The 25924-nt window shown below is 40.0% G+C and overlaps 1 protein-coding gene across 4 annotated transcripts in view; it reads left to right on the top strand.

Annotated features, from left to right (window-relative positions):
• Positions 1-25924, top strand: part of LOC118403421 (PDZ domain-containing protein 2-like) — a 68972-nt gene that overhangs the window by 28075 nt on the left and 14973 nt on the right. For all 4 annotated transcript variants that reach the window (XM_035802141.1, XM_035802154.1, XM_035802149.1 and 1 more), the window contains 7 exons: positions 811-884; positions 4422-4588; positions 6866-6984; positions 9991-10117; positions 19212-19344; positions 22513-22621; positions 25274-25356. In XM_035802141.1, the coding sequence (XP_035658034.1) occupies positions 811-884; positions 4422-4588; positions 6866-6984; positions 9991-10117; positions 19212-19344; positions 22513-22621; positions 25274-25356 (812 nt within the window). The remainder of the gene's footprint in view (positions 1-810; positions 885-4421; positions 4589-6865; positions 6985-9990; positions 10118-19211; positions 19345-22512; positions 22622-25273; positions 25357-25924) is intronic.

Below are 25924 nucleotides of genomic sequence, written 5' to 3'. Positions count from 1 at the left end.
AGGGTCAGCTGGGTCAGTGCCAAATGGTCCCTGGTTGCCCTGTGTTGTGCTTCAGGACTATCAGCTGTAAGCTGCCATAACTCAGTCTATGGCTGTAAGGGGAGTACTCATGCATGGTTATAATATAGCTCTCCAGTAGGGGCAATATCAGGGCGTAAATTACTAATTGTGTATAGCAGTCTATAACAGCATTGTGTGAAGTTTTTAAACTGTTATACCCTACTTATTTTCTTGAGGATTTAAAAACAATACGTTGAGTAGATAATTATGTATTACCTGCAATGGTTGTAATGATGTGTGGAGGATCATTGTGACTTGTGAGTTGGAAGTTTAAAAATCAGATAATAAAGATTAATTAATGAAAGATGCAGCTTGATCTTGCCAATGCTGCTGTATTTGGTGTAATTGGACCATGAGATGGTTGTGATTATGGAAATTTACCAAGTTGAACCAAACAAACAATCAAACAAATAGATAGTAATATGTCTACCCTGTCGAAACATTTTGTTTTTTACTCAGTTTCTACCTCTTCTTCTTCTCCTAACAAATGAAGAAAACATTGAATATCTCCACAACTAGACCTTGTGTGTAGTTGACAATCTGGAAGTATATTGCAGCTTATTAAGCAACTAAACTGCATAGTACATTACACTCGCAAAAAATTCTGAACATAGCAAGCAAATAAAACTAACATAATAAGATGAAAAAATTCACATTGTAAAGGTAAAAATGCTGCATTTGCTTGCAAATGTTGCTTTTCTAATCAGTGATCTGTTTGTTGATGTGTTGTTGACATGTTGCTTATGTTAGGGGATGAGATTCTGGAGGTAAATGGCATCACCCTACAGGGTCTGACTCACCAGGAGGCCATCAACATCTTCAAGGTAGGGTTTATACAAGTCTTATTAACAATTATCTTATCTTTTTGATATTACTTTTTACTTCAAACACGCAAAATTCATGTGGAGACTCAAAATCTGATCTTGTAATGCAAAGAAATGAATTGTAGCTCTGACTGTACGTGTGTAGTTAATAAGATTCATTCTCCTACAGCAGAGTACCGTCAGTCATTTATTCCTGACTGTACTCTGCTTTCCTTCCCTTTTACCGGCGGTATTACCCGCCCTACTTATTAGATATTAATGAGCTTGCCCTTATATGGGCAGTCAGCCGTTGGGGATCGGGCGTTGGCATGGTGAGCAAACAAAGTCATGGTAATACGTAACATGATTGGCTGATAGCTTCCCAGCGGCCTTTGCGAGACAGCTTGCGACAACAACAAGCCCAAGGAAGGCCTGTTCTCTGATTGGTTGACAGCTTGTTTGTGGCGACAATCATAATACCCGTAGGTAGGGCCTGGGACAGCAGGGCCCCATAAGGTAGTGCCGTTGGGGACCGGGCGTTAGGAGGATGATAAGATTATGATGTGGTTTTACAACATCGATCTAAACCTATGGCTTCTTTGCTGCACTCAGTCTGGGTACAATCGTGTTTCTTTCTTAATCTTTTTCTGTCATTTTTGGCAACATCTCAGGGGCAAGCCTATTTTTTACCTTTTTTTGGCACACCTGAGTGGCAAGCCTTATGGTATAATATTGTGTGAAATATCATAGCTTGACAACTAGCAAATTACGAGGAGGGAAACATCCTGCATTTTCTAAAAAATGTTGCTTTTCTTTTACCTCATTTTGGACTGTTTTTGGTTGTTTAACATTCTGTAGGAATTTTCTACAGTAGCGAGCAGACTCGTGTGTAATGTTATCCATCTGTCTTAAATAGCCAGTCTATAGGTCTGAGAGTTCTTTCTGTTGGGAACCGTTCCAAGATCAATGCACAATCCAGATGTTATCGGTAGCGTCATTTTGTGTGGCATTAATATTGCTCATCCAGGTAATATCAGCAGGCAGCTGTTCCATAACCTTACCTGCTCTCTGCTCATTGTTTTGATACATCATGTTAGAAACTTATTGCTAAGCTATTACTTTTTTAGGAAGAATTGAAGGTTTTTCTATTGTAATAATATTTTTCCAACACTCATTAAATATGAAAGAATCAGAATCCCAAATGTTTGACTGCACTTTACCTGGTGACCTGAATTGGTGAGCAGTGGATAAAAAGTACATTGTACATGTAGCCAATAATTTGTGGCTTTCTCCACCTCTGAGCCAGAATAGTCCAACTGTTTAAGTTGAGAAGAGCAGTTAAGACATCCTTCTTGATACTGTATCTTGATACCTTCATCTACAAACTTTGAAGCAAATATTATCATTGACATGGTTGAAAGGTATGATACATGTACAATGTACTTACTATGTATACGTAGGGTGAAATAATTAGAGGGTACTTGTGGAGTTTAGTAGAATACAGAAATTCGACACCTTTGGATGCATGCCAGATCCATGGATTATAACTTAAGCATAAAAGCAAAGTGCATTTTTTGCTTCCTAAAATTAATATCTATTGCCACATAACTCTTCTGTCTGTTTAGGACTCCTTTAAAGCAGATCCACTTCTCCACCAATCCACCAACCATTATCCATGGCCCGGTCAAGGGAACAGATCTGCCATAATTTCTCACTCAACGCTCTGGAATGGAAAATTGCTTGTTTGTGCCTCGGGGCAGCAGTTTCAGATGTGTGCACAGGTGTGCACAATGATGCAGCAAGCCCGGAAATTTGTCAATACTTTCACAGTCACAGGTCTGCAGTTCTAATTCAGCAATACTGCAAAACCCCTCCAGGCAAAAAGATGGCTGGACATGCAGTATGGGACTAGCCTGGGTACCATCCGGAAAGTAGTTTGCTCCAGCGTTCATTATACTATACAATCGCTTCTAGCTCTGACATTCCGTTTACAATATACATCGCTAATCTCTGCTGTTGGAACCCTGACCACGTTAACGTCTGGAATTGCCCAAATTTTGCTACACCTGAGCGAATTATGGAATGGGTTCAAGCGCCTGTTCGAACGGGCGCTCCAACACCGGACAAGCCCTCCATTCGCTTGCGGAAGGCCTGTTGTAATCGAACGAACGCTCTAGAACCCATTCCTTAATTCGATCATTAACTGCCGTTAGAACCAAACGGTTGAATGTGCAGGTCTCCAGAGGGATAGCAGAAGCGAACATAGGAGCGAACTACAATCTGGATGGTACCCAGGCTAGTATGGGACAACAAGCAAAAGATTACAAAAAGGGTCCATGGGAAGAAAACTTGACACTGACTATACGTTCACTGCATGACACTCAGACAAAGTCTTCCCAGGCTCTGGGTTCATGTTGGTCTTCCAGTTCAGCTTTACTCTTTCAGTTTAGGAACCAACCAATTGGTGTGGCTTCAGACATGAAAAATGAGATATTTCTTAATAAGTTATTTAAGTGCCAACAATTTGCTTGTCAATGACTGTCAATTTAAGGAGATTCCTACGTCAAGATGTGTAGACAGATAAATATGAAATTCAATCATTAATTTTTGTTCCTCAATGAGAGTTACGGTCAGTTTCACCAGACACTTTTCATTAACTTGGTTTGTTTCCTTCAATATTTCAAGGTGAAAATATGGCAAGCAGACATCATGGAAGCACAGAACAGGGAAGAATTGAATATGATCAATATTTATGCTCCAATTGCAAGACAAAAAGCGTTTTTCCAGATAAGCATGTAGTTTATTATATTGGTGTGTCCCCATTTTATGAATGTTTTATTTTTTTTCTATGCTTTAATTGGAAATAAATGCATTGTGAATCAATTATTAATCAATTAGTAGCAGGATAAGCCTGGTTTAGTCAGTCAATTTTCTGGCCTTTTTCTGACATTATAAACAATTTTCTACCCCATACCCTGCACTAAGCCGAACATGGTGTGTGCCATGTATCAGGTCTGATAAATCTGTCACACTGTGTGGATTTGTGCAGTAATGTAGCGCAGTCAGACTATCGACTATCACATTACCTAATGTGGCCCAGAGGAGCTGTAGCAGGGGCTGTCAATCCTGCCATCATGGTGATTTGTCTCTGCAGCTAACATGAGATATTGGAATTGATCTACCAATCCCTGGAAATTCAAATACAAGATAGGGCTGGAAATCAACTTTGAACTTGAACACATCAGCCAGTTGCTATCAATAATAATCTTCCTGAAAAGGGAAGTATCAAAATCAGTTCTTTTCTTTGTCGCTTTCTGTTTTTCTTTCTCTGCATCCTCAGTAATATGAATATTACAGAGGTGTATGGCAGACTAGAGGTGGAGCATCTAATAGGATACTTGGAGAATTAGAGGTGTGGTTTGGATGCTGGCTGAGTCCAATGTTGAAGACATTTAGAGCTGTTTTATTGGTGTTTCATATTGCATTATAGCATGGCTGTGTCATGGCTTAGAAACAAATTTACCATAAAGATTCTAAACTTTTTTTTTTCTTTTCCAGCAAGTGAAGAAGGGGATTGTGTCTCTCCAAATAAGGAGCCGTCAATCATCGCCTGGCCACACCCACAACCTGTCCCCCAGCCAATCAGTGGACAGCACCCCATGTCACACCCCTGGCCACAGCCCCAGGCCCAGCCTCACAGACTTCTCACATATCATCCCTCAGGAGTAAGTCAATTAGTAGTCTGTGTAACACAAACTCCGCTGCCCAGGGCTGTAACTGGCCCCTCCCCTCTAGGGGGCCGGCGGATGTTTGGCGGGCTGCTATAAGCGAGATTTAATCAGGCTAGTCAATTAGCAGTTATGTTTAGACACCTGACTTTAGGTCAAAAATCATTTCAGGACAAACAAGACTGTTTTTTTTGTCTTGGCACGTAAAAGAATAAATCCTGATTCCTTGGAACATCACAGGTGAATTTGATGAGAGAAGAATTTTGCAAATTTATTCCCATGGGCTAATAGCAAAAGCAAAACAATGATATATATGAAATATGATGAATATGGTAAATAAGTAGATGGAATAGCATCTACGGCTTGACATCTTTTCTGCAATTGCACTGCGACTGTATTAGATGAAATATCAAAACTTAAAGGTGATGAGCAACTTGGAAAAATTGACCTGTGTAATCCAGAGTTTGTATGATCCTATAACACCATCCTAAGTGCACGACTGGATTTAAAATCAATGCAAAGGAAAGTATAATTTCGTCTTGGCAACCTAAAAGTGCTGCCACACAGGGTTTATACCCATCAGAGCGAACGTAATAGCCCAACCTTCAGTTTGCTGGATTGATTTTGTGTCAGGTTTAGCCAGCAAGATCAGACAACATTGTTTCTCAGAGATTGTCTGAACAGAAATAATATTGTGCAGTAATTGTTGCAGCCATTGGATTTGGAAAGGATGCAGAAATAGTTGGAAAGCTGTAAAACTTCTAAATGGATTGGACAATACTCACTGATCATTTGTGGAAAAAAGCTTATTATGCAACAATTACTCTAAAGATTCTCTACATTCTCAGGTGGGATACATTCAAGTAAACTTGGGACACTTGGGAATTTTTTTCTACTCTTGATATCATAAGTATGATTATCACATGTATAGAGACTTCCCTCAGACTTCCCTTACAGCTAGTTGTTCAAAGGCATAGTTACGTGCACATGTATGTTGAAGACTTGATTGAATAGACTCTCAAAGTAAAATACAGTGCGCAATTTTCAACTTCTCAGAAATAACGTGCATAAAGTTTCAGAAACCCCATATGAAATACACAAGAAGTTGTATGCACCCTTTAATTGCTGCCATGTTATAGATACTAAATTTCTCATGGGGCCAATTAAGCCATGATGTATTCTCCTTCTGTCGTTGATGGTGCAGTTTCTCTCCCAGCACGGAGATAGTAATAAACAATTCTGTCACGTTTATGCAGACTGTGTGTGAAGTCTAACGTTCCTGAAGATATCGTAATGTGCCTGTGAATGCCACGTTCCCCATTAGGAATACTTTATAGCTTCATCTGTGGACATATACTGCTGAATGATAAACTGCAGGAAAAGTAGTGAAAATTCTCAGTGGTACTAGTAGGTTTAATGGCAGGAAATGGGCCATGATTCACAGGTAGCCCACCTGTAGCTAAATATAGAATACAACATGGTGTATTCTGTATCACCTGAAGTACCCCGGGAAGGATCCCCCGAAGGCCGGAGGGTGATCCAACCCGCGGGAGGGCTGGGAAGACACATATTTCGATGCAAAATGCACCAGAAGTTGAGAAAATGTTGTGTCCTCGAACAAAAGATTGTAACAACAGCAATTCTAACGTCCGAATCCAATAATTGTAACTGTTACAGTAACATTAGCAGTGTGTGTGTGTGTGTATTACTGTAACATTAGCAGTATGTGTGTGTGTGTGTGTGTGTGTGTGTGTAACTGTAACATTAGCAGTGTGTGTGTGTGTGTGTGTGTGTGTGTTACTGTAACATTAGCAGTGTGTGTGTGTGTGTGTGTAACTGTAACATTAGCAGTGTGTGTGTGTGTGTGTGTGTGTGTTACTGTAACATTAGCAGTGTGTGTGTGTGTGTGTGTGTGTGTTACTGTAACATTAGCAGTGTGTGTGTGTGTGTGTGTGTGTAACTGTAACATTAGCAGTGTGTGTGTGTGTGTGTTTGTGTGTGTGTGTTACTGTAACATTAGCAGTGTGTGGGTGGGTGTGTTACTGTAACATTAGCAGTGTGTGTGTGTGTGTGTGTTACTGTAACATGAGCAGTGTGTGTGTGTGTGTGTGTGTGTGTAACTGTAACATTAGCAGTGTGTGTGTGTGTGTGTGTGTAACTGTAACATTAGCAGTGTGTGTGTGTGTGTGTGTGTGCGTGTGTGTGTAACTGTAACATTAGCAGTATGCAGATATAATATGTAATATTGACCAATCTGTTTCCTCCCCCTCCCAGTGCGAGCCCAGCCCAGCCCCAGAGCCCACACACGGTTGACTCTGCCTTCCTGGAGAAGTTCCGCCAGCAGTACGAGATTCCGCCCGACCGCAGACTCCTACAGGTCAAAACTAACAAAGGTCAGTTTGGTCTTTCTTAGTGTTCTTTATCTGTCTTTCCACAATGTACTGGGAGATGTACAGTCAAACCTATCTATAGTGGCCACTCAAGAGACTGGAGAAATGTGGCCACTATAGACAGGTGGCCACTATTGCTGATCAACTGACCACGAGCAATAAGTTAAATTTTTGACACAAAGTAACATTGTCTCGATCGTCTCAAAATTTAACTGACCCTGCCAAAGTCAAATCTACCAAAAATGACTGATAATGCCATGTGGAATGTTGGTAAATTTGCTGACAAAATCTTGCGCTGTAACATTCAAGGCACACACACCTTCCGCTGCCGCCAAAATTCAGGCAGACAGACCTGTCCTTGGTGCTGACTCACATTCACACACAGGCAGACAGACCTGTCCTTGGTGCTGACTCACATTCACACATAGGAAAAAGACCTGTCCTTGGTGCTGACTCACATTCACACACAGGCAGACAGACCTGTCCTTGGTGCTGACTCACATTCATACATAGGAAAAAGACCTGTCCTTGGTGCTGACTCACATTCATACACAGGCAGACAGACCTGTCCTTGGTGCTGACTCATATTCACACATAGGAAAAAGACCTGTCCTTGGTGCTGACTCACATTCACACATGGGAAAAAGACCTGTCCTTGGTGCTGACTCACATTCACACAAAGGCAGACAGACCTGTCCTTGGTGCTGACTCACATTCACACATAGGAAAAAGACCTGTCCTTGGTGCTGACTCACATTCACACACAGGCAGACAGACCTGTCCTTGGTGCTGACTCACATTCACACACAGGCAGACAGACCTGTCCTTGGTGCTGACTCACATTCACACATAGGAAAAAGACCTGTCCTTGGTGCTGACTCACAGTCACACACAGGCAGACAGACCTGTCCTTGGTGCTGACTCACATTCACACACAGGCAGACAGACCTGTCCTTGGTGCTGACTCACATTCACACATAGGAAAAAGACCTGTCCTTGGTGCTGACTCACAGTCACACACAGGCAGACAGACCTGTCCTTGGTGCTGACTCACATTCACACACAGGCAGACAGACCTGTCCTTGGTGCTGACTCACATTCACACATAGGAAAAAGACCTGTCCTTGGTGCTCACTCACATTCACACACAGGCAGACAGACCTGTCCTTGGCACATACTCACATTCACACACAGGCAGACAGACCTGTCCTTGGTGCTGACTCACATTCACACACAGGCAGACAGACCTGTCCTTGGTACTGACTCACATTCACACACAGGCAGACAGACCTATCCTTGGTGCTGACTCACATTCACACACAGGCAGACAGACCTGTCCTTGGTGCTGACTCACATTCACACACAGACAGACAGACCTGTCCTTGGTGCTGACTCACATTCACACACAGACAGACAGACCTGTCCTTGGTGCTGACTCACATTCACACACAGGCAGACAGACCTGTCCTTGGTACTGACTCACATTCACACACAGGCAGACAGACCTATCCTTGGTGCTGACTCACATTCACACACAGGCAGACAGACCTGTCCTTGGTGCTGACTCACATTCACACATAGGGAAAAGACCTGTCCTTGGTGCTGACTCACATTCACACACAGACAGACAGACCTGTCCTTGGTGCTGACTCACATTCACACACAGGCAGACAGACCTGTCCTTGGTGCTGACTCACATTCACACACAGGCAGACAGACCTATCCTTGGTGCTGACTCACATTCACACACACGCTGACAGACCCGCCTTGGTGCAGACTCACATTCACATATGTTCAATTATGTTTGAAATTTTTTATTTCTCTGAAGGACTTATACAATGTAAGTTCAATCTACTGCTCAGCCAGATAACATCCCTTCTCCACAGTACAGAAAGCTACTGCCTTTACTGAACAGATTACACATGTGATACTGATAGAACACAGTTGAAGCATGTGCAAATGTAATATCCAAGAAATCTTTATTACTGCAATTTACAAATCCAGCATGACAGTGGAATTAAGGCCTTTTTGGTACAGATCCCTTCTGCAGTCTTGCCAGATGGTTTGTGGCAGCACTGATAAGAGTTGTTTTATGGCATATTAATGCTATACTAGCCAGCATTCAGTGTGCTATATTGCATACTTTTAGGTACAATGTAAGCATATATATTAAGTCTTATCTGTACAAACCACTGTCTAATATCCTGTTGGATGCAATCAAAGCCATTAGTGGTGAATTGTCTGACTAGGGAAATAAAATTTGCTTTAGATTAGTTTTTACTGGTTCATTTGTACATAAGGCCACACCAATCTTATTTGTTGTTTCTCGGATTTTTGTCAGAAAAAATTAGGTCAGTCAGTCAAAGAAAAAAGAAAAAAAAAATTTGCAAAAAGTCAGAGGAGGAGAGATCGAGGGGCTTACTCAAGTTACACAACAGAAATAGCAACATTTAGGGGGTCCCTGGTAAAGTAGTTTAAAGTTTGAAGAAAAATTATAAAATTTAATGTACCGTCCAAAATAGGCACATACAGCTACTGGAATTTGAGGCCCATAGTTAATTTGAGAAGGGAGAGGCAGTGAAATTATGTCAACACGAGGTATGGCCATCAATTTGAAAAGTTTTTTGTGTTTTTTTGAAATCGGAAAAAATAGGGTCGGGAAATCCAAGAAAGAACAAATAAAATTGGTGTGGCCTGACATACATGTATGACCATGTCATATGTACAGTGTTTACTTTCCATTTGAATTTGCAGATTTTAACATGTAGACTGAAAATGAAGTTCCTGAATATTGAATATGTGCACAAATTGTCTATGGTAGCAGGCAAACATTTGGGAAAGAATGAGTGAAAACTTTGAAAGGGCTCTCTCAAAAATTTTTGAAGACTTTGACTTGACTTTATTCAGATTGTAAACAATACAATACACGTAGCTGCACAACAATTAATGATGTCTGTTTTTTGGTGGTTTTGTATGTGATTTTGATGTGTTATTTCCTGTTGTCTTCAGAGCCAGGTATGGGTCTGGGGATCGGTGTGGGGTGCGTTGGGCTTCCTCTTGGAGACGGAAGTGGGTACGGCATCTTTGTCCACAGCATCGCCAAGACTTCACCTGCCAAGACACAAGGCAACCTACAGTAAGTATCTACTGAGATTGTACTTGTCTTACTTGCCCTAACAAATAGTCATTTTCTTTTATCTTCACAGTGACTTTCTAACCTATTTAATGCATGCACAACATTTTGCAATAACTTTCTCCAACAGTCTACTAGAATTGATAAACTTGAGAAATAAGAACTTAGTATGTGATTTGGTGAGTCTTTACTTAATAAGCTGAGGTTTAAACTGTGGTATTTGATACTTACACCTACAAGGTACGCAATAGTCACAACTGGAGTTGCCCCCCAAAAATACAATTGCCACATAATTCTAACCTTCTAAACAGGTGTGTTTGTCATAAGTTATACAAATCGGGTCCTCATTTGCATAAATGATATTAGTTGATCGTCTCCTTAACCCAAACAACAGACGTACACAATCTATGTTAAGAAAGAAGGCTTTAATGCTTTTTCTGACAATTGATGCACATGAAGTCCTCATTTGCATAATCAATGTTCTATGATGTTCACCTGTACAAAATTCTGTATATGCTTACGGTAATGGTAAAACAATGGCCTTATCAAGATTTAGTTTGATGACATTATCAATAAGTCCTGGAAATATTTTTCAAACGGCCGAATCACTGCTACATGTACCCTGGGGAGTCCATGTACCTTGCACCTACATGTATAGCAAAGTTCTTTATGATTTATGGTTCTTCCATAGAATCATTCTGTACCAAGTGCCAACTTCCTTAACAGCTGTGTGGCCTTGTACACATGGCTGCTGGAGCATGCAGGACAATCAGGCCACTTCAACCTGGTTCCTTGGTCCTTGGACATTCTGCAGCAAAATTCAGCAAATAGACAACAAGAAAACAAAGGACTGGGTTGAAATCTTTAACAGTAACTGTATATATTCACTCCCTGGAGTCATGTTTACTCTAACCGTCTTAGGACAGTCAAGCCTGTACGAGTGACTACCTCAGTCTATAAAATTATATGGACCACTCGGCCATTGTTATTCAGTCAAAGTGACCACCTCTACATAAGGACCACCTGGGCATTGTGACCACTGTCCACGTAGACCAAATTTTATTTGTCTCCAGGGTGGTCTTTTTGGGCAGTTTTGACTGTGTTGGACTGTCCCTCAGACTGTTTCCATGTTGATATTCAGATTGAATTGGTGTGGCCTTGTGGCTGCCTGTTGACCCTTTGCCGCTTGTAAGACGTAGTGATCTATCTTCTCCGCTCAGCTGATTCAGGTGTGAACAGGTGATAACAGCCATCGTACATCATCGGGCTGGATATTATATCTGCATGAGGCCACACCAATTTAATTTCTTGGTTCACGGATTTTTTCATAACTCATACGAGAGGACGAAATAAAAATAAAAATAAAAATTGTAAAATGGTTGGGGTAAAGGTAACGGCTAATCCAAAACAAAAAAAGTTTTCAGCTTGAAAAAAGTACAAAAACACTATTATTGTACAGTAACACCACTTGTACCCACACTTTAAGGAGCTTATAATATAAAGGCCAATTTGCTACACCAGAAAGCTGGTGAATGGTTTCATTAATGGTGAAAATTTGCTGAGTGGTAATTTTTATTTTTATTTTGTTTTCCAAAAAATAGGAGCGAGCGAATCCGTGAACCAAGAAATTAAATTGCTGTGGCCTGAGGCCATTCTGAAAAGTCATATACGTAAATGCCGTCCGCATATTTGTCACCACCTGCTATGTACTATATAAAAATATGAACTTGATTGGGTCAAGCATTTTGAAGTTATTGAACAAGAGTCCGGAATTAAATTGTTTTTCCGGAATTAAAATGCGGCTTGTTCTAATCATGTGCACGCAATTAACTAAACTGTCACTGGTGATCTTAGTGTTTTATGGATTGATTCATTTTTGTACTGTGGATAGAATTGAATCCTATCATACCTTCAGCTTTATAACCAGCTCCAAGACTGTGATGATTTGTGTGTGTGTATATCTTGTGCTGTAAAAACTGTAGCTTTTAGTTCCTTTGGATTAAACTGGATAAAATTGAATCCTCTTAAGTCTTACATTCAGCTTGCTGACTTATGCTTAATAAGCAGGTTTCTAAGTGCTGTATAGTTGTATATATGTAGCAGTGCTTTAAGAAACAGCTGAACTATCAACTAATTTCTTATTAAGGTACTGCGCCTCCAAGCCCCAGTAGTACTTCAGCTGGTATCCATCCCTTTGCAGATCTGGAGGAAACCGTAAAATTCTAAGGGATGGATTAGGGATGGATACCAGGCCATGTTACAGTGTCACAGCCTCTTAAGCTCAAGCCAACACATCAGATCCAGTAGTAAGCAGGACAGGCAAGTTAATAACCAGAGGCTGGGCTTTGAGCCCACAACCTCAGGCCCAGAATAAGAGTCCTGAACATTATTGCATGCTACATTTACCTTTCAATGGGCTAACATTACACCCAGTAGCACACAGGGTCAGGCCAGCAAGCAGAGGTTGGACTGAGAACGTTCAACCCTCTGATCCTGAATCAGGGACATGCTACATTTATCTTAGGCCATACCAATTTAATTAATTGGTTCACGGATTCGCTCGCTCCTATTTTTTGAAAATGAAAAAAAAAATGAAAATTACTACTCAGCAAATTTTCACCATTAATAAAACCACTCACCAGCTTTCTGGTGTAGCAAATTGGCCTTTACATTATAAGCTCCTTAAAATGTGGGTATTTTTATTGCAGTCATATTTTTCATTCATGAAGAATGGACCAAACATAAAAACTGACACTGATTTTGTAATTTTCAACGAACAGGTGCTGTTACTGTTCAGTAATAGTGTTTTTGTACTTTTTTTCAAGCTGAAAACTTTTTATTCTTTATGTTTTGGATTAACCCTTATCTTTACCCCAACCATTTTACATTTTTTTTTTTCACCGTGTCGCTCCATATTTTTAATGAAAAAATCTGTGAACCAAAAAATCAAATTGGTGTGGCCTTACAGTGGGCTAATGACAGACTGGAGATTTACTTGTACCCACCCTGGGTATTGATGGGAGAATAAATGGCAGCTGGTGCACAGACTGATGACCATATGGCAGAGACTATTATAATACATTCCACAGACCAGTATATTGATAGCCGTGCAAAAAACATTACATTGAAAGCCAATAATTCTACAAACTGATTTCATACAAAATGCGTACTTTCAACTGACAGAAGGTAACACAGTCTCTTTTAGGAATTTCAATCTGTTGAATACATACATGTATCAATGGCAATGATTAGATACCAACAAATTTACATGTATGCTGAATGATTTAGTAGATATAAAGCAATTAATATACAACAAAAACGTCTTGTGAGTTTTCAAGCTATTAGTATAAATGTTTATTATCCTGCCCCGGTATTACATGTTACATATCAATCTCAAACAGTGTTTTGGGTTCATAAGTACAACTTGACTGTGCATTACATCCTCGTGCTCTTATCACCACAAATGACAAGAAGGATCCTCAGTATTCCCACAGTTGCAAAATTGATGAAAGAAATTTGGCACATCTAGTGCAGCCATGGATCACTGCGGGAGAGGTCATAGGCCAGCACATCTAAAGGGCACAACACTAGCTTTCAGCACGTATCATACATACTGTGGCTTTCATGTCATCTTTCTGTGGGTCTGAGGTAAGCATTTTACATCTGATGTCAGAAAACTGCAAAAGATTTTCATAATTTTTGTTATTTCATTTCATCAATAACTGTGCCGCATGTTTCATCTCTTTCAGTTTGTGGGAATAGAATCAAACTATAGTCACCGTTAAGTAGTAGACCAGGTGTATTTATATTATTAGTATAGATGTCTGTTTGCTACATTGTGCAGAGCCTCTTGGCTAAACACTCGTTCTTATTGAAATGTACAAAATGGCAACTTTTTCTTCGAAAAATAAATCGGCTTATGCTTCCGTGAAACATACCTGATTGTTTAGGAAAATACCTCTTTTATTCATAGCCAAATTAAAAATGGCAACTTATTATTTTCTTACCCATTGGTTATGTATTGCAGGGCAAGTAACAAACGTTACCAGTAACGATTGTTTTCGAGGTAAGGGCTAGTAAAGGTGCCACCACCTGTTCCCTCGCCCCTTTCACTTGTGTGCAAAATGTAATAAACAAATAAACAAATTGTTGACTGGTTCACTATTCTTATGGCCTTGAATAACGCACAAAAGGCCAGGCACATATCATCTTTCTTGCTTGCATAATTGAGTGATTAGAAGCTGGAAAACCTACGGTAGCTTTGACAGATCACTTAGTTATGGTTCAGGTAACAATGATTGAGTAGACTCTGCTCCAGAATCAGGGTAGACAAACTCTAGTCCTGCTGAAATAGGCTACCAGAATGTGATGCATTGACTTCATTTTGAAGTGTCTCTAATAATGGCTCTGCAGATTTGATACCGTGACTGCACCAGTGCAAGTCCCTGGTTCTGGACATTCAGGCTGCCCCTATAGGTTTTACCAGTTTTCAAGTGAATATGACATGCACCAACCGTTTTACATGCAGTTGAAAATAATCCTAGCATTGCATTACTCCATGGGCATGGCACCTTTTGAAAGGTGCATCATTTATAGACATCGTATGTCTTCTATGTAATTGGTTTGAGTTTATGTGGTATATGATCAAAACTTTACTAGCATTTGGGCACTAAGAAACTGTGCCCAGATTGAGGCCAGATCGTGTTGGTAAATCACTGTTTTGCCATCGTCTTGTTAACTGGTTCCAGTCAATATTGCCTGAAGGTTTCAGATTGTGTTGTCTTGGCATTGTCCTAACCAAAAGAAGTGTCAAAACATGATTTGCATAAGAGTGGCATTTTATAGACATCGTATGTCTTCTATGTAATTGGTTTGAGTTTATGTGGTATATGATCAAAACTTTACTAGCATTTGGGCACTAAGAAACTGTGCCCAGATTGAGGCCAGATCGTGTTGGTAAATCACTGTTTTGCCATCGTCTTGTTAACTGGTTCCAGTCAATATTGCCTGAAGGTTTCAGATTGTGTTGTCTTGGCATTGTCTTAACCAAAAGAAGTGTCAAAACATGATTTGCATAAGAGTGGCATTTGCATAAAATCCTTTAGTTAGTGACTTTCATTGTTCAACTGTTTTTTCCAGTTAGATGTACATTGTATACTAGCTGATTTATTCTACCAGTTCATTCTCAGTGATTTTAAAAAGAGGCAACTCACAAGTTTATAGAGACAATGACAGTTTAACATATTAAGGTTATTTTGCACAAAATAACCTTAAGTTATTAAGACATCATGAATTTGAATTTATTCAGGTCAAGGTCTGTTCAAAATTGGTTGGAGAAGAGGTGCATACTTTATTTGAGTTTTTCCATTTTACCTTTCAGTCCCACAGATCTGTCTATTTGTTTATTTGTTTATTTGTTTATTCAACGGATCTCCATTAGTGATTACAATTGAAATTGCATCTCTAATCTTCCTGGAGTCGTTACAAAAACACATTACATGATACAACATTAACACATTACTTATTTATACCTAACAACGCTTAAATCTAATCTAAATAAGTCTCAAGTAGCTGAGAGGTCAGAGGTCAGTGTCAAAATTCTATACATAATTTATATACATAGATGTCAATGAATGTCTTTACCACCATTTCTGTAGAGGTTTGTGTTGTGTCTGTGTTTTTAGTCTGTCTTTGATGTGTTGTTTGAACATGGATGGTGTAGATGCTTTAATGTATTGTGGGAATGAGTTGTAGGATTTAATACATCTATACAGGAAAGTTCTGGTTGCTGCGCAAGTTTTAGGTTTGGACAGTCTGAATCCCCCCCCTTGTGCTAGGCGTGTGTTGTGTCGGTGGGTGTTTTTGATTGTGTGTAGTCTCTTGTAGGTAGCTTCTGGTTTCTTAGCTGTAAGGAGTTTGTGGAACATAGTGAGGGTTCTGGTGTAGAGTCGTTCGTTTACCTTTGGCCAGTTCAGCTTTCTGTGTAGGTCATCAGTGTTGGAAGTGTACTTTGCATTAAGTACTAGCCTGGCAGCCTTATTTTGCAGGGTCTGTAGTTTATTTAAATTAGATTGGGAACCTGCAGACAGAAGACATGCGCAATAATCCATGTGACTTAGAACAAGTGTTTGAGCAACAGTTTTTAACGTGTCTCTAGTGAAAAAGTCCTGAGATTTAGCCAGTGCTGCTAGTGCGCGTGCCATTTTAGATGTTACTTTGTCCAGATGTTGTGCCCAGGTTAACTGCTGGTCCATCAACATTCCTAGAAGCTTAGCCTGCTCAACCTGTTCTATCATTTTGTTGCGCATCGAAAGCTGTAAGGTTGGCTTATTTTTTAGTTTGTGCCGGCTTCCAATAACTATAGATTTGGTCTTGTCAACGTTGAGCACCAGTCTGTTAGCTTGAACCCAGTCATTAATATGAGTGAGTTCAGCTTGAAGAGTGGCTTGTACCTCCGCTATGCTGGGGCCTGCTGCAGATGGGGTTGTGTCGTCTGCGTACAGTACTACGTCGCAGTGTTTTACCACTGTAGGTAAGTCGTTAGTATATACGCAGAACAGCAGTGGGCCTAAACAGCTACCCTGTGGTACTCCACTATTAATCTCTCTGTAAGTCGAGATACCACCATTTACAAAAACGGCCTGCAACCTGTTTGTCAAATAACTTCGCATCCAGTGTAGGGCAGAATCCATGAAGCCATAACTTTTCAGTTTGGCTAGCAATATTTCATGATTTACAACATCAAACGCGGCGCTAAAGTCCAAAAGGACAGCGCCTACCAGGTTTCCCTTGTCAATTTCCTCAAGCCATTTGTCCGTCATTTCTACCAATGCACTCGCGGTGGAGTGTTGTCGCTTATAGGCATGCTGGTAGTCGGACATGATGGCGTTAGAGACAAGGTAGGTTTGTATCTGATTGTTGCATATCTTTTCCAGTAATTTGCTTAGAGCCGGAAGCAAGCTGATTGGACGACTGTTGGGTCCATTTAATGGAAGTGCCTTGTTTTTAACAAGAGGTAGTATTTTGGCTCTTTTCCACTGTGTGGGGAATGTGTGTTGTTTGATAGAGCAGTTGAAAATGTGACACACTGGATTTGCTATATGATTGGCCGCTATCCGCAATAGCGTGTTATCAATGTTGTCAAACCCCGTCGATTTACAAGGCGGAAGTGAAGTAAGTAATTCATGTACGTAGTTCTCTGTTAGTTCTTGAAAGGAAAAAGAACAGCTTTTTGATGTCATGATGTTTTCGTTGATCGGTGCAGTGACACTGGCTATATCTACAGGACTTCGCGGTGTCAGGTCTTCAACTTTTTTTACGAAGTAATCATTGAAATATTCAGCAATGTCCCTAGGTTTTGTCAATGTCTTACCGTTTGTCTCGATGAACGTTGCAGTTCGACGTGAGTTTCTACCTAGAATCCCATTCAGTACTTGCCAGAGCTGTTTGCTGTTTCTGTCTCTACAATGTTCTTCAATCAATTCCCTGTAGTGTGTCTATTAGACTTACAATGTATGCCCCAAATCAGGGGTGCGTACTTTATTCGAGAAAATACCGTACGGTACTCCCTGCCAGCTGAGGCTCCGTGCACCCCATATGACCTACAAACTCTGATTGACCACTGCTGCAGCGAGTACCAGATCTTGTTTGTGATATTGTTACAAATGTAGCGATTCGTATTCAGGTTGCAGGCGAGCTGTGATAAGAGCTTGACACATTGTCGCACCTTTCAAAATGGAAATTGATACAACACCTGAAAGTTTTGCAAATAGAATACAAAGTAGGCCTGATGATTTCAGTTTTGGGGTTTATTATCTTGAAGAGCTCTGTATCGACTGTGTGTAAAATTTGAATGACAGATTTGAAATATTTGTTTTAAATTGCTGTAGAATGGGCTAAAGTATGTATTATCAAAGGGGGCCATTGCTTTTGTAGCATGCATATGGACCCTATCAGAAAGCAGAATATGCTACAAAAGACATATTGATTGTGCTTGATCTTTAACACTTTGATGTACTAATATAACCAGATGAAAATTTGGTGCTGCCTGATAGAAAGATCTGTGTCCATTTTCTTCCCTCTGCTGCTGTTATTGAGGTTGGCATCAGATTGTGGGATCTGAACCAGTAAGAGTGGAGTCAGCAGGTTGACTGTTGCCATGAAAGCCTTAAACCAATTTTCTACCTGCCTGGTATGGCAGAACCTCATGATCATCTGTGTGGGTACTACAAGTAAATTTAGTTTAGCATTGTACTATCACTTTAGAGCATAAACTTGTAGAGTTACAGACACGTGATCTTACAGATACATGATATCAGCAATTAGTAAAATGAGTCAGGAAGTTTGTGATGCCCCCTGTATCTGTTCAGTGATGATTGGAGTGCCCTGATCCATATGTCCTCCTTTATATCTCTTATTCAGTGTCCAGTATTCTTGTCCAGTGAAACAGTAGTTGCCTGGTGATTCAATAGGATCGATATTTTGCTCCATTTTCCTCAAATTTAGATTTGATTTATTTAAACGGTGTCATCCAATACAGTTCAGTTAGTGTGGCACTCTTCATACCTGCTGTCCAAGGCCAGTATAGTGCTGATAGAGGTCTATCTGACCTCACATCTTGCTTCTGAACAGCCTTGGAGAGTACATGTAGGTTCTGCTGGAGTCCAGGGCCTCATTCTTGAGTTTACCATTGGATGTCTTTTACCTGACTGTATAGATAACAATCGTGCTTATTGATTATACTTGCTGTATAGCAGATTATGTTGATCACATGGTGAGGGATGTGAACATGGCCTTTCACAGCCTGGCTGTGTGATATGGCTGCGGAAAAGTGTTGACTGTGCAGAAGGGGGACATGCAACAATTGCAACACAGATCATACCAGCTTCAACTGTGATGTGTGAATAAATGACAGTCATGTTGATATCTCTGCCATTGCTCTGCAGAGTCTGAGACCAGCGAGGTTCTGGTTCGTGAATATCATGTGGCCTATCAGCTAAAAACATTTTCTCTGATTATCTTAGCCAGAGTACAACTGTTACAGTGGATCTGTGATGTGTTGAAGATAACATGTTGATATTTCCCCCATCCCCTGTAGCCGTGGAGACCAGGTTCTTGATGTGAACGGGGCCTCGCTGCTGAACGTGTCGCTGGACGAAGCGTACGCCGTGTTTGCTGGGCTGGAGGCGGGGTGGATCAGGCTGGTCATCATGAGACACCTCGATCCGAAGGTTGGTTTGTTTCCCATAAACAGTAAACCGTTTTCAGGCAATCTAATGACACACCAGTTTTGTACTGTATTATGATAAATACAGTAAGGGGCGGTATAACCCCGTCGTGTGTAAACATGTGCGAACATGTGTGATCACGTCGACTGATGATGAGACTAAGGTTTGATCCATTTACACCAGAATTGAGTTACACCTATATTTTCCAATAAGTGCGATGGGTTCTATACTGTGTAATACAAGATCTCCACTTTACATCCCATCCAAAAGGACATTCCATTCCAATGTAGCTGTAGTTAGGCGACTTAAACACTATACTCATTTTTGCTGGACCAGGAGTTGACGAGTTTCTTTCTCAGTACTATGTTAAAGAAAATTGTCTTGCATCATCATCAGCTGTTGTCAACTGTTACAGCATTTTTCCTTGAAATGAAGATGATTGCCTTGTGTATGATATACATGTCACTCATCAACTGTTTTCTGGGTATCAATTTTTTTTAATTTTGATTTCATATCAAAATTGTTTAAAATTCATACTGCTTTTGATATGGGAAAAATATATCTGATTCAGATTCTAATTCACTGAAAAAATATTCACAACTTAATGTAATAGTGCTATCATAATTATGCTAAAGCAAGTACTGCAAATGCAGAAATTTACACGTTAGTTTCATGTTCTCGGTTTTTGTGTTGCCAATTCATCACAAACTTAAAACCGCCGCCAACATTTTTCCATGGCAGTAACAGACTACAGTGCATGGTGCATGCTACCGCAAACTTAAAACCGTCGCGAACAGTCCCTTTTCCCGCTAGCACTTCCGCAAAATTAGATCCCCGCGAATTTGAATGCATTTTACAGTATTTCCTTTTGTGAGAATGGTTCAGCTAGTGTCCAGAAGTCAGATAAGTTTTCAACTAGAGTTCCACAAACACATACTTTTGCCAAATAAGCAAGGTTTGTTATGTAGAATGATGTCTGTAGACATAAATGTGTTACTCATTACATTTTATTTTATATGCCTGGAGTTGGTTCATAACATTTCGCCATTGCTTATACAAATTAGATCCCTATTTACATAGTAATGTTAAATTGTATCAAGTCACTTCAGCTATCAGCATACCAAAAATCATGACGATCCTTTCATTCCTTCTTGACTTATTCTCTTTCAAGTATAGGAAACTAAACCGGCTCTTGTAGTTCAAGAAAAGACTTTAGTGGATCCAAACATACACCTCTTACTCTCTGCCATCTTTCTCAATTACATACTAGTATGTGACAAGTTTCTTAGTCCTATCACAGAATTCAGGGTATTTATCAACTTTCCTCATTAATTATGCAAATTAGGTGTTAATTGGCATAAATAGTATCTCATTATGTAAGTTTTTACTTAGGGTATCTACATACCAAAAATGATGACGATCCGTCAACACATTCATATTTTGCCATTAATTATGCAAATGAGGTCATCATCTGCATAATAAATATGTATTGATATTTCTTTCTTTCTCAGCTACAAATGTGACAAGTTTGAAAGTCCTATAAAGGAATGCAGTGGATTTACAAACTTTCCTCATTGATTATGCAAATTAGCTGTCGATTTGCATAATTAGAATTTCATCATGTAAGTCTTCCCTTTGGCTGTCTACATACCAAAAACCATGACAATCCGTCAACACGTCTATATTTTCTCATTAATTATGCATATGACGGCCTCATGCATTGATATTTCTCTCTTTCTCATCTATATATGTGACAAGTTTGAAAGTTTGAAAGTCCTATCATGAAATGCAGTGGATTTATAAACTTTCCTCATTAATTATGCAAATTAGCTGCTGATTTGCATAATTAGTATGCCATCATGTACATTGTTACTTGGGCTATCTACATACCAAAAATCGTGACAATCCATCAACACGTTCTCGACTTATTCTCGTCCAAAGTTTGAAAGGAAATCGGCAACTGCAGTTCCAAACAAGCCGCTAGGGGGTCCAAACTTACAGCACTTACTCTCTGCCCCAAGGGCTATCTACCACTCAAAAATCATAACCACAGCATGTCCAGAACACGAAATATCAAAAATTGAGGTTCTGCTGCAGTACCTTAGCAAGCAGCTAGGGGGCCCATTATCGAACTTGATCTTCGTTTTCCTGACCCCTACCCACCTACCAAATATTATTGGGATCCATCCAAGGCTTCTTGAGTTATGCTGTCAACACACACACACAGACTCACAAGCCCAAAACATAACCTTAGCCATTCTGGCAAAGGTAATTACCGCTGGGTAATTTTAGATCTTGACGCATCTAAGACCGTACAAAGAAAGCATCACTCTGATTAGTATTCGAGCGGCATCTCAGAACAGCTATCTGATGTGCTTACACACGCATAACAGTAGGAGGTGGATATGGTTAGCTAAAGAGCACCTACATGGGGTGTAATAACCAGAGGTTTTTGTAAGACTCGTCTGGGTCATTATTGTGATCAACTGGTATCAGTGTTAGGCTTCAAGGGCTTTTATCGCCCAGTTAATAGACTCAGTAGTTTTAATGTGGCCCACAAGTGGGGAAATGGCAGTCAGGAGTAGAACTTTACTAGCCTGAGTAATAGTGAGTACCATCCTCACTACAGAGGATGGCACTCATGACCAGGCAAGAACTTTACTGTATGTTGATTGTTGATAGTGCCAGCATACATGTACTTGTGCCAAGGCTTCACAGTTGACTTCTCAGCCGTTATGCTGGATGGTAGAACCTGGAAAAATAAGAAAAAAAATGTTTTTGTTTTTTTTAGTATAAAAACCTTTGCAAAATTTATGAATTGTATGACTGAGATTATGTCTACTAAGTGATGGAAATTCTGATTTCATCATATGAGCACATTAATGCACATAAAACAAGAAGAACTCAATGATGTCTGTCTTGCATCTATATCATCATCATCATCATCATTCTTCCTCTTGTGAGGTGGAGCAGACGAAGTTAGTCCTCCAGAACTGCTTGTCTTTCAAGAGAGTAGCTCTTGCCCTTCCAGCCCTGTTTCGACCTCAATGAGCAATTCGGATTCTTAGAACTTTTGAAATATTATGTGTTTGCTTCTTGAGTTTTTTTAATCCTAAAGCTTCAAAGTTTTGTTTCAAAAGTCATGTTAACCCTAACCTGTGGGTCCTGCAGGTGTCTGAGCTTGAGATGGATGCTGCTATACAGGAGATGTCCGTCATGCAGCTGAGGGAGGAACTGCAGCCCATGGGTGCTGTGCACAAGATGGGACAGGACACCTTAGGTACATGTACATAATTACAATATGTAAATATTGTACCGGAAAGGCAGTGGAAGATGAAATGCACTTTTATTATTTGTCCTTGTCCACACTACAGTACCAAAAGAGACAAACTATTTAAAGTTAAGTCAACAAATTTTTTCCCAGCTTTGCACGTCGTACCAAACTACAAAAAACTGTCTTCCTGTTAGCACCTGAACCCAATGCATATGTCGCCCAAGATGTCGGGAATTTCATCCTCCACTGCATACAGAAAAGAAATCAAACCCAATAGCATTTATTTTAGATTAGAAGTACCCCTATTTTACTTTGTTTATGTCCACTTTATTATTGTATACTATCCAGTATCATTATCATCATGATTGTACTTTTATGTATATTTGCAATTAGCTTCGAGCATGAATTTGCAATAAAGATTGTTATATCTATATTAAGTGAAAGCAAGGAGGTTTTGTCTTGTTAAGCCGCCTTGGTCAAAGTTTTGAGCAATAAAAAGATAAAGTCAAGTCTTAGTGAAGTGAAAATTACAAATAGAGAATGACCTGAAAGTTTCCAATTTTCATGAATGAAAATATCTCCTTTTAGCTTGATAATTTTGGCCTCAAATGTCTAACATGTTGCTGTGAACACTATCAGTCGATTGTTGTAGAAGTTGAAGAAGGCAAAGTTTTTGGTACCATATGATGATCATCTATTTCACATGTTCATCATACGACACCCTATTGAAAGTTACTAGTGCAGGTAAGATATAGGCATATTTTTGCCACAGTAGAGAATTTATTTCTTTTTAATTTGAGCCATGGTCGGACCTTTGAATTGCAAATCAATACTCAGGAGAATTTGTGATGTGATTAGTCGACTACGATCGTTGGGGCAGAACCAGTAAATGGTATATAAAAGTGCAGGTTCATTGCATCCAAATGGGGTTCCAAAAGGTCATTAATGGCTGAACTTTCCAGACATGTAAGGCATAACCAATTCACTTTGTTCTCAGATTTAATGGAGTCCTAAACTCCAGAAGAGAGTGTAAGTAATGCATACTACTTCACAGTATACGATCAAGTAATTACCCAATAGTCCAGCATGCATCAGAATTCACTCTTGCCTATGGCTGAATACAATATGTCTGACAGGGACTGACAAAAGTTAGGTTACAAAACCAAATTGAGGGGCGATAAGAAAAACTCGTCAATGTCATGTACATGTATGTGTTATTTGATGTCTTGTTAAAACTTGGTCTTCTTCATGTGCTTATCGCCCCATGTGCCAACAAAATTTCATGGTGAAGGGAGTGCTTTTAGGCGTAGGAATGATATTGGGTCTGTATGGATAGGGCCTGTTTTAGTGAGTGTCCGACTGGTTCAAAAACACATGTTAAGCTCAATTCCACAAAAGTCAGCTGGTTATGTATTCATTGATACATAATCTATTGGAAAAGAACACTGTCTCCCTTCTGGAGTTAAGTATTCCATTGAAAAGAAATCTGCTAAACTTTAATAGCAACCTAAGAACAGAAGTACTAGTGTGAGGGCAAAGTGTTTTGTGTACCCTCAAGTTGTTAAACACAGTTTCTAGGTGTTGAATTATGTCATACTAGAGTACTTTTCACACCCCTCTGAACTCTAATGATATTAAATTTCAAAATACATGTACTTGAAAAAACCCAAATACATTGTCTTGGCCAAATGCCCAGTGATGTGATATAGGAGGAATGGAGTCCTACAATGTGCAGTAGGTTCTGGCTTGCAATTGTATTGGCCCATTGAAAATATATGCATTTACGACTACAATACATGAACATCTGATAAGCATTAGCAAAGAGTATATACTCAATGTACATTTCATGCCATATGTAAGTGCACAAGGCTATCACATGCCTATCAGTCTGGCAAAAGCACTCAGAGGGCTGCTGAAATTGACTGTGGATGACAAATGAGTTATGTACATCTAAAAGTCACCTTCCTTGAAATTGCATTAGGCATATCAACATGTGGTGTAACATGTCCTGACTCACTCCTTCTATGATAATAGATTTGAAGGGACAAAATGTACAAGGGGCCTTTCAGATTTCGAAGCATAGATGTCAAGCTTAAGTAAAAAGTCTTATAATAAGTTATATGAATGTGTATGAAAATTCAAATTATTGTGATCATTACTTTGCTGGCAACAACCAGTAATGATGGGTACGGGAGAAGGAAAAAGACGTAGACAATTGAGCTGCAACCTGAGGTGTGCATTTCATCTGTTCATTTCCTAATCCAAAATCCAGTCCAGTAATTTTTTCAGGTCTGATTTTTCTGGACTGGTTTTGTACCCACCCCAGGAAAAACAGTTTTGCACCCACCCCTAATCCACTGTGTAACAAAATGTGATGGACATAGCAACAATATATATCTGACATACGTGATCATCAAAATAACTATCAATCAGTTTCACAGCATTTATTGGGTCATTAAGGAGATGCTAATTTATGCAAGGGCATGACCTTACCATCGTTCATGTTGTCCTATGAGAGTGGATCAATGTTTGCAAATCCCACCCCCCATGCCTATGTGACGTCGCACACACATGCACAATGGGCTGTTCAAATATTGATCAGCACCACGGGGTGGAACTGTAACGTAACCTGACACCTGCCCTCCATTATCTCGTCAGCTGGCCAGCAGGTTGCCGCTTCGGACGAGCCAGCAGCGCTGTCAGGACCACTGCGCCGCATCCTGGAGGAGACCTCGAACAGGGTAAGCCTGAGTTTACATTAGGTACTGAGTAAGGGTATTTCTTGTATTATTTTATTTCCATTGCAATGCATTTGCTTGTAGAACATATACCAATACTGGGTCAATGTCTGTGATTTACTGTCAAAACTGGGGAGCGATAAAATCTTGTCTATGTGGAGAGATGGTCACTATAGATAGTTATTCTTAATAATATAGATGGCAAAAATTATCTAAGGGACCATCTAAAAGTGGTCACATTGGCCAGGTGGTTCTTTAATGCGCTGCTGGAGTGGTCACTTGCACAGGGTTGACTGTAGAAAAATCCCTAGAGAGAAGATAGGACAGCAGGCCCAGCCAGTGCAAGCGTTTGACAAATGGCTAAGTGTACAATGGAATTTCTGCAGTGTTGTGACGACACATGTTGTGTGCTTGCAGTCAATACTACTAAAGGCTGATCCAAGGTCTCACTGGTATTTAGTAGAATACAAACATCAGTTATGGAAAAGTTGTGGGGAAAATCCTACAGGTGGGAGGCTGGCCGGCTGGGGCAGGCATGCTGTGGGTTTGAAGTGGTTTTGTTGGGCGCAAT

Source organism: Branchiostoma floridae, chromosome 2 (genome assembly GCF_000003815.2).
Source record: "Branchiostoma floridae strain S238N-H82 chromosome 2, Bfl_VNyyK, whole genome shotgun sequence".
Classification (NCBI taxonomy): domain Eukaryota; kingdom Metazoa; phylum Chordata; class Leptocardii; order Amphioxiformes; family Branchiostomatidae; genus Branchiostoma; species Branchiostoma floridae.
The sequence above is the reverse complement of the archived record's forward strand: the minus strand, read 5'-3'. Positions and strand labels throughout refer to the sequence as shown.